Source organism: Rhamphochromis longiceps, linkage group LG3, assembly GCF_057381845.1.
Source record: "Rhamphochromis longiceps isolate RC_006_pf linkage group LG3, R_longiceps_female_GT1.1, whole genome shotgun sequence".
NCBI classification, from domain to species: domain Eukaryota; kingdom Metazoa; phylum Chordata; class Actinopteri; order Cichliformes; family Cichlidae; genus Rhamphochromis; species Rhamphochromis longiceps.
Window position 1 is genome coordinate 10,410,473 of NC_140559.1, and position 9,658 is coordinate 10,420,130.

The following is a 9,658-nucleotide window of genomic DNA, read 5'->3' on the forward strand; positions in this document are numbered from 1 at the left end:
CGCTAATAACACACAAGTTGATTCTGAAAGCAGAGCCTTTCAGAGCCAGTGGGAGGCTGAATATATGTTTACAGACATGCTGGTAAACCCGTGCGTCTTATTAGTGGAGATAATGTGGCTGTAATGAAGGAATTTAATTAAGACGGCACTACGAGACAAAACGTCAGGATGAGCTGAAAACCTAAACGCAGAAACTACAGGAAGTAGAAGAGCTGAAGAAGAATCTGACATTTCAGCAGACGTTTGTCACCAGAGCAAAACCACAAAGTGAAGCTGTTGTGAAAGCAGGTTTTACTGTAGCAGAGGAGCCAAATGAGCCCAGTACCGCTCTGAAGAGCTGCAGGATGAAGCTGTGCGACGCACCAGTGCAACCTGCCTCACTTTCCCTGTTGCCAAGTAATGTTGAACCAAGTCAGCGCACTTTGCTGAGCTGCACCTGTGCAGATTCAGATGCAGCTGCAGTGTAACGATGCACTCAGGGAAAGTACGACACTGAACGTCCCGCACAGTTTATTAGCTGCACTCCTGCAGCAGCGCCCAGCTCGTCTGCATGCGGCTCCAACCTTGTGTTTGCTCTCATTTACTTTTTCTGGGGTTTTGGCAGCATGTTCGTATTTCTAACTTGTGTAATTTTGACAGGATATATTTTTATGAAGAGCAAAATATTTAAAGTTAAAGTTTATTTTTTTAAGTTTATTTAATCTGGAATAATATTCCTGTCTGTTTTTATTCATATTTATGTTTAAAAAACATTTGTTTTAGTGTTCAATGAATGTTTATCTCGTTTGGCCTGCGACCTAAAGTGAGCCTTGAGTTTTGGCCCCTGTGCGATTGAGTTTGACACCCCTGCTCTAAAGTACTCCTATTATTTTGGACTTCATGTCTTCATGAGATCAATAACTCCAACAGGTGTTAGTTGTTGGAGTTATTGATCACATTTATCTCTAAATAACTCACCTGCTCTGAAGACCTGCTGTGTGTGTGTTTGTGTGTATTACACTGAGGATCTGTGTGTGTTTGTGTGTATTACACTGAGGATCTGTGTGTGTTTGTGTGTATTACACTGAGGATCTGTGTGTGTGTTTGTGTGCATTACACTGAGGATCTGTGTGTGTGTTTGTGTGTATTACACTGAGGATCTGTGTGTGTGTTTGTGTGTATTACACTGAGGATCTGTGTGTGTGTTTGTGTGTATTACACTGAGGATCTGTGTGTGTGTTTGTGTGTATTACACTGAGGATCTGTGTGTGTGTTTGTGTGTATTACACTGAGGATCTGTGTGTGTGTTTGTGTGTATTACACTGAGGATCTGTGTGTGTGTTTGTGTGTATTACACTGAGGATCTGTGTGTGTGTTTGTGTGTATTACACTGAGGATCTGTGTGTGTGTTTGTGTGTATTACACTGAGGATCTGTGTGTGTGTTTGTGTGCATTACACTGAGGATCTGTGTGTGTGTTTGTGTGTATTACACTGAGGATCTGTGTGTGTGTTTGTGTGTATTACACTGAGGATCTGTGTGTGTTTGTGTGTATTACACTGAGGATCTGTGTGTGTGTGTTTGTGTGTATTACACTGAGGATCTGGTCTCCCTTGCGGAGCTCCCCGCTCAGGTCTGCTGGGCCTCCTGCGAGGATGAAGGAGATGAAGATGCCCTCTCCGTCCTCTCCGCCCACGATGTTGAAGCCCAGGCCGGTGGAGCCGCGCTGCACGCAAACCCTGCGAGGCTCCCTCGAGTACTCGTCCTCTCCCATCATGCCGCGGGGGATCGGGGAGTATCGCCGCGGTGACGGAGGAGGGAGGGCTTGTGGGTAATCGCACATATAGTCCGGCTCCATGTAGGCTGCAGCGAGGACAGAAGATTCAGCAGCTGATCTCTGACATCTGGATCAGGGACACGGGTCTAACATCTGGATCAGGGACAGGTCTAACATCTGGATCAGGGACAGGTCTAAAATCTAGATAAGGGACAGGTCTAACATCTGGATCAGGGTCACAGGTCTAACATCTGGATCAGGGTCACGGGTCTAACATCTGGATCAGGGTCAGGGGTCTAACATCTGGATCAGGGTCACAGGTCTAACATCTGGATCAGGGACACGGGTCTAACATTTGAATAATGGACAGGTCTAACATCTGGATCAGGGACACAGGTCTAACATCTGGATCAGGGACAGGTCTAACATCAGGATCAGGGTCACGGGTTTGACATCTGGATCAGGGTCACGGGTCTAACATCTGGATCAGAGACATGGGTCTAACATCTGGATCAGGGTCACGGGTCTAACATCTGGATCAGGGTCACGGGTCTAACATCTGGATCAGGGTCACAGGTCTAACATCTGGATCAGGGACACGGGTCTAACATTTGAATAATGGACAGGTCTAACATCTGGATCAGGGACACAGGTCTAACATCTGGATCAGGGACACGGGTCTAACATCTGGATCAGGGTCACGGGTCTAACATCTGGATCAGAGACACGGGTCTAACATCTGGATCAGAGACACGGGTCTAACATCTGGATCAGAGACACGGGTCTAACATCTGGATCAGGGACAGGTCTAACATCTGGATCAGGGACAGGTCTAACATCTGGATCAGGGACAGGTCTAACATCTGGATCAGGGACAGGTCTAACATCTGGATCACAGGTTTAACTGGTTGCTGACTGTGTGTTTGACACAGTATTCTGGATTAATCTGTTATGAATGACAATCTTATCCATAGTAAAGCAAACATCCTGGACCTTCCTCTGAGTCTTGAGTTCACCTGCATCAGGATCAAAGCCTGATAGGATCAAACATTCCTGGAGCGTCTTGAAGGAAAACCTCATTAAACTCATTTTAAAGCCTGACTGTGTCCTGGTTTCATCTTCTGAGGAGTTTAGAATTAGTCTGAGCTGAAAGTGCACATCTGTCCTCTAGGTGGCGCTGCAGGGAAACTAAAGTCATCATTCAGAGTGAACTCACATCTGTACAGATGACTGATATGCAGTATTATTTACAATATTACTGTAGTATTATCACTGTAATCAACCTGTGAGCAGGTCTAGTCAGTGTGATGCTGTACAGGTGTACTTACAGCTGGTCAGGTCGGGGGGGCTGTATCGATCAATTGGGTGGATGTACTGCGAGGTGGGCGTGGCCACCTTCAGGTAGACCACCTCTCCTGTATTCTTCAGGGCTGACACGGCGTCTTCGTGCAGGACGTCCTCCAGAGACATGTGGTTGACCTGCCGGGGGGCGGAGCCTCACGTTAGACCACAGTCACATCAGTTTAGCGTGTCAGAGAGAACACGTGTGATGTCACGTACCGCCAGGATTTTGTCTCCGATCTGCAGCCGCCCGTCACGGTGTGCCGCCCCGCCCTCGATGATCTTGGTGACGTAGATGCTGTTGTCTCCAGGGACGTGCTGGTTCCCCACGCCGCCCGCTATACTGAAGCCCAGACCTGCACCGGGGGGCGGGGTTAGATTAACAAAACCCAGAACACAGCGAGTGATGAAGATCAAACTGACTCATGGCAAACAACGTTTACAGATTAAAAAGGTGATGAACTAAAATATGTTACTGACGTAATCAGTGCGTCACAAAATGTTAAAAATATATAAAGTAATAAATCTCCAGGTGTGACTGGCTCCAGGTGAGGTGACACGTTCAGGTGTGTTTAAACTGTATTTATAACAGGTTTATTAAACATTACTACAGTGTCCTGCTGAGGAATCAGAGTATAAAGGGTTATAAAGGTGAATCTCCTGTATGAAGCCTCTGTCATGTCTCTAATTCTTCTTTTGCTGACATAAAACATAAAGTATTTAAGAACTGTAATGACTCTAACAGTCCAGCAGAGGGCAGCAGAGCAGCTGGAATCACAGTTACATAAGAGCTGCTCTCCTGTCTCACCTTTGGGTCCTTTCATCAGTTTGATCTGTGTGATGCGTTCGCTCGGTGGGCGTCTCCGCAGCACGTACAGCCTGACAACAGGCCCCGCCTCCTTCAGCGCCTCCACAGCGATGGAGTGAGTGACCTCCCGGACGTCCACATCGTTGACGAATACGATGCTGTCGTTCACCCTGGAGATGAAGAGAGAGGGAGAGTCATTGTCACCTCCTCAAACAGCTGTTTGAAGGCTCAGGGGTGATCAGGTCCTTTAAAGGTGAGAGGCTCAGCTTCATGTCCTCAGAGAACACAAGCACAAGCAGTCTGTGTGTGTTTCTGTGTGTGTCTGTTTGTGTGTGTGTTTGTGTTTCTGTGTGTGTGCACCTGAGGCGTCCGTCCTGGGCAGCGGCTCCTCCGGGGATGATCTTGGTGATGAAGATGGAGGGGTCGTCTCCGATGTGAGGATTGTCGGTTCCTCCCGCGATGCTGAAGCCCAGACCAGAGTTACCCTGAACACACACACGTGAACACACACATGAACACACTGTACCTGATGCAGACCTGGGTCTCCCTGTATGTGGATCCTGGATGAGCCCCCACTTACACCAGCACCTGGCCCATGATCTCAGTGAGCTCATAAATCAAATCTGGGAGTGAATCTAAGACAAACAGCCAGCCCAGGCCCAGGAGAGTTATGCAGCTGTCAGGTTAGCTTCCTGCACAGCTGGATAACCTGGAGCTCTGCAGATGTTGACGTTTTTATCAGACTCAGACTGATGTCCAAACCAGCTGACTTTTGGATCTTCAGCTCTCAGAGGGGAGAAAGAGGAGAGAGGCTGAAGAGATATTTGGTGTTTTCTGGTTTTGTATTTTTGATAATCTTGAATTTTGGTTCTATGTTCTGTGTTATTTATTCTTCTGGTCATAATGTTATATTCTGTTTTCTATAGATCCTGCTTTCTGTGCTGTTAGTTCCCTTCATGATGGAGCAACGAGGTGAAGAAAGACAAGCTGAAGGTTCATTGGTCCAGCAGACCCAGTGTTCCTCTGCTCATGGTCTCTGTTAGAGACAGGGGGAGTAAGTCGGACATCCAGTAAGTGGAGCTGCTGCTCCTTCACTTTGAAAGGACCCCGATGAGGACGTCCTGAGGAGCTGACACCTGTCACTGGGCTGAGAGGCCTCATGGTGTGAACTAGGACTGGGCGATATATCGAGTTTTTTAAAAATATCGATATATTTTTATACGAGATATAAGATGTGACAATATCCTTTATATCGATATAGACTATGTTACGTTATAATTATAGATGTGGAGCCGCAGGTTTGCCTCTCTTTCGTCCACTTTTGTCTTTACGCAACGTTACTCGACCTCGCCTCTCCTTCACTGAACACAACTCCCCCTCCTCCCCCATAGCTTCACCTGCAGGCAGCGACAACATGGACACGGCAAATCTCTGTTAACGAGTTACCGCGCATCGCCCCGTGCGTGGGGCTGGACGGCGTCAACGTGTTAGCGAGCTAACCACGCTAACGAGCTAACCACGCTAACGCCATGCAGCCCAGAGGGGCTGCACAGCCTAGAATCCTTTCATTTTCTCAAAAGTTGACAGCTCGCCTTATGTATGAATTCTGGTTGTGCTTGATGACCACGAACCAATTTTATGTGGAACACAGCGCTCAGCAATCTGTCAATAAATCTTTTAGTACGACTTTGCTAAGCTACGAAGCTGCAGCGCTTGATGTATTGCCAGAGCATTACGGCTACCGAGGAGCCTCGCGGAGTGATACACACTGTGCTTCAACGTAATATTACCGTACTGTGTGTATAAGGACCATAAATGGCACCTGTAAGAGACACGGTTACAAAGAGGATTTCAAACTGCAGGCTGTCAGTCACGCAGTAGAAGTTGGGAACAGAGCAGCTGCTTGTTATTATGCTCAGCGTCTGTTAGTTTACATTTTGACTGCACAATTGTGAGCTTTTTGTTATGCACAAAAACAACAGTTTTCTTTTATTTATAGAGCATTATTATTTAATAGATGCTGATCATTTATTTTTGAGTAATTTCTTCATCTGTGCTGTATGTTAATAAAAGTGCCTGTGTGACATCTGGGGCACAGCTGTGACTAAACTCTCTGTTCGTTCTTACTTTATGGCTTTTAAAAAATATCGAGATATATATCTTATATCGCCATCCAGCTAAAACGTATCGAGATATGAATTTTGGGTCATATCGCCCAGCCCTAGTGTGAACTGAGTTCAGCCTCAGCAGCAGGTTACCATGACAGCAGTTAGTCAGCTGTTTCAGTCAGAGCTTCACTGACGGAGCAGAGGAGATGTTTCTGCTCCACTTCCTGTGATGGTGTCACCATGATAGCTGCTGTCCACATGACCGCAGGAAGCTGCGAGCTGTTGGCTGAAGACGTCCACAGAGACGAGCTTCACCTTCCTGTCCTCTAACAAGGCTGAATCTAATCCTCCTCATGCTCCTGCAGCTCTCTGGACCATCTGCCTGATGGAGGTCAGTCCTGCCTGATATTACCCAGCAGCCCTTTCACTAATGTGTCTTCACAGCAGAGCTAAACCTTCATCATCATCATCATAAGCCCTGACAGGAACATCTCATTTACTTCCTGTTTTCTTCATCTGTGGTGTTTCTGCCTGCAGCTCGTATTCAATGATCAGCTGTGCATGAATTATGCAGATGTGTCTGCAGACTTCTCACTCACTGAGGACAGATGTTAGTGTCTCTGTCCACCCGCTGTCTCTGACACACCTCCACACTAATCCTCAACATCCTCCTCCTCCTCATCATCATCCTCACAGAGTGCATGAAGGGCTGATGGGAGGTGACTCATGAAATCACTCCTGTGTGTGCTGACAGCTGTGCCTCTGTGAGCAGATCTGAGACCAGCTGATTAAACGTCAGGTTCACTGGTTTGATTTGTAAAAGGAGCTAAAAATAACCCGCTGATGTCAGGGGGGCGTGGCTTACATTCAGAGGGTGACGGCGGCTTTTAAATCAGAGTGATGCGTCTAAAAACAGAGCGGAGACGAGCTGGAAGGAGCGCGAGGACCGAGTGTTTCTCACCACTACACGTGTGTGTGTGTGTGTGTCTGTGTGTGTGTCTGTGTGTGTGTGTCTGTGTGTGTGTGTCTGTGTGTGTGTGTGTGTGTCTGTGTGTGTGTGTGTGTGTGTGTGTGTGTCTGTGTGTGTGTGTGTCTGTGTGTGTGTGTGTGTGTGTGTGTGTCTGTGTGTGTGTGTGTCTGTGTGTGTGTGTCTGTGTGTGTGTGTGTGTGTGTGTGTGTCTGTGTGTGTGTGTGTGTGTGTGTGTGTCTGTGTGTGTGTGTGTGTGTGTGTGTGTGTGTCTGTGTGTGTGTGTCTGTGTGCGTCTGTGTGTGTCTGTGTGTGTGTGTCTGTGTGCGTCTGTGTGCGTCTGTGTGTGTGTGTGTGTGCGTCTGTGTGCGTGTGTCTGTGTGCGTCTGTGTGTGTGTGTGTGTGTGTGTGTCTGTGTGTGTGTGTGTGTGTGTGTGTCTGTGTGTGTGTGTCTGTGTGCGTCTGTGTGCGTCTGTGTGTGTGTGTGTGTGCGTCTGTGTGCGTCTGTGTGCGTGTGTCTGTGTGCGTCTGTGTGCGTCTGTGTGCGTGTGTGTGTGTGTGTGTGTGTGTGTGTGTGTGCGCTCACCCTCTCCAGTGTGATCTCCTCGTACTCCAGCTCTCCCTCTGACCCGTTCATCTGTAAAAAAAATAAACACATGAAGAGTTAAATCACATCCCAGAATATCTCTGCTCATCGCCACGGCAACTCCATGGTAACAGCTGTTGAGCCCTCAAGGGGCCCGGTTACCTGGGCAACTGTAGCCGTAGCTATAGCAACCAACTCTCATATCATCTGCTCCAAGCACTCATGAGAGCTTGGAGACACGGTTATTACATCACTTCCTGCTGTGGCGCTCTCTCCACTCATTAACCACACACCTCACTGAGTCATGTGACCAAACCCTTCACAGCTCGTCCATCATCATCCACCCGCCTTCTTCGTTTGTCCAGGTGAGGGTAGCTGGGGGCAGAGCCTATCAGTCCATGCCAGCTGTTCACGCTGTACACACACTCTACCTCACCCTTACACAGTTTATCACAGGAGGACACACACACACCGCCCAGCATGTCCTCTGTCCTTCATGTCCTGAAGCACACCTGACATCATGATTCTCATGACATCATCATGACATCACTGACAGCCACAGATGTGCAGCTCCATCAGTGCCATTTAAAGCTGTCAGCAGGCGCTGTGCTAGCTACACCTGATGTATTCAAAGCCTCCATCAGGCTGCTCTACACCCAGCCAAACACCTCCAGAAGGGCCAGGCTCAGTGAGGGGGGGACATGTGCTGCAGATATGAGGGAGGGTTCAGGGTCACCTGATCCTAGACCCGCCCACACACAGCTCTGACCATCAACACACACACACAGAGCTGTAAACAGGGGTCAGAGCTCCTGCAGGTGTGTGTACAGGTGAGCTGTTAGTTTTCAGTCATTCTTTATGAAATGCAAAGCGGTTACTGAAACAGCTGCTAACAGCTGGAGCAGAGACAGATACACTGTAACAGCGTCTCTGTTTGTGACACGTTCAGATGATCCAAACAGGAAACAGCTGGAGCAGCTTCTCTGACAGTAAACTGTGTGTTAGAAAACGTGTCTGAGGGTTGGACGTCCTTTAATCCGCACACTGTAATAAAAATAGGAGCTAATAAAAGCTTTAAAGCAGATAGAAATAACTGCAGGATGTTTGATGCTTGATCAAAGCTCCACAGGCAGCAGCTGGTAAATTTATCAGCTGTACTGTATTTGGAGCTCATCACACCATCACTGAGCCAACATGGCCTCCCTGTCAGGGGGCGGGGTTTGTGATTTCTTGGAAATATGTTCTTGTGTTGTTATTATTAGTTAGGACTTAGTTGAGTTTTAGTCCAGTTTGTGTTATCACCCGTGTCCCCTTGTGTCTCTCCTCTGTGTCCCTCTCTCGCTCCCTCTCTCTTGTGTCAAGCTTTCGTGTCCGAGTTCATGTCTCTCCATGCTTCCTGTTTTATTTTGAAAGTCCGTTGGCGTGGTGTTGTTGCAGACCTCTGCTCCACCAGGAGTCTACAGGAAAACTGATGTTCCATGTTCAGTGTGTTTAGCTTTGCTTCCCATGTGGCGTGATGTTCATTTGTGTCAGCTGTTTCCACTTCCCTCATTACCCTGCTGTATATTTAAGTCGTTCAGTGTCGGGTCATCTGTTTGTGTTGCTTCAGGTCACTCAGGTCTTGGGTTTTTTTGTGCTCCTGCTCAGATTCATGCTCATGTTCTTGTGTCATAGTTTTCATGGTTAGTCTTAGCTGCTCCCAGTTTAGTTTTGTCCCAGTTTGCTTTGTCTTTGTTTTGTGTTTTTTTTCCCATCAGCCAAATAAACGGCCCACATTTTGTTAAACCTTAATATAACACTCGCTGTTTCCTGCTGACACACCTGGATACAGGAGCACAACATCTGTATCCTGACAGCTCAGAGAGCTGAAGCATCTTCACCCACTGATCTGCAACTTCCACCTAACCTCCACCCATGTCACACTGATGGAGGTCTTTAACACAGCTGGAGCCTGAGAAGGACCAGAGTGAAGGGATCAGGACCTCCATGAACCCACCACCTAAGCTAGCTAGCTAACTAGCACCTGCTCTCCTGTACTCTACTCGGTTCTACTTGACTTTACTTGGTTACGGCTGGTTTTTGTTACAGATGAG

The 9,658-nt window shown here is 47.6% G+C and overlaps 1 protein-coding gene across 5 annotated transcripts in view; it reads right to left on the bottom strand.

Annotated features, from left to right (window-relative positions):
* Window positions 1–9,658, bottom strand: part of dlg4b (discs, large homolog 4b (Drosophila)) — a 49,830-nt gene that overhangs the window by 8,585 nt on the left and 31,587 nt on the right. For all 5 annotated transcript variants that reach the window (XM_085401448.1, XM_085401449.1, XM_085401452.1 and 2 more), the window contains 6 exons: window positions 7,566–7,616; window positions 4,265–4,389; window positions 3,905–4,074; window positions 3,316–3,452; window positions 3,084–3,234; window positions 1,573–1,841 (listed from right to left, as the gene is read on the bottom strand). In XM_085401448.1, coding sequence (XP_085257574.1) covers window positions 1,573–1,841; window positions 3,084–3,234; window positions 3,316–3,452; window positions 3,905–4,074; window positions 4,265–4,389; window positions 7,566–7,616 — 903 coding nt within the window. The remainder of the gene's footprint in view (window positions 1–1,572; window positions 1,842–3,083; window positions 3,235–3,315; window positions 3,453–3,904; window positions 4,075–4,264; window positions 4,390–7,565; window positions 7,617–9,658) is intronic.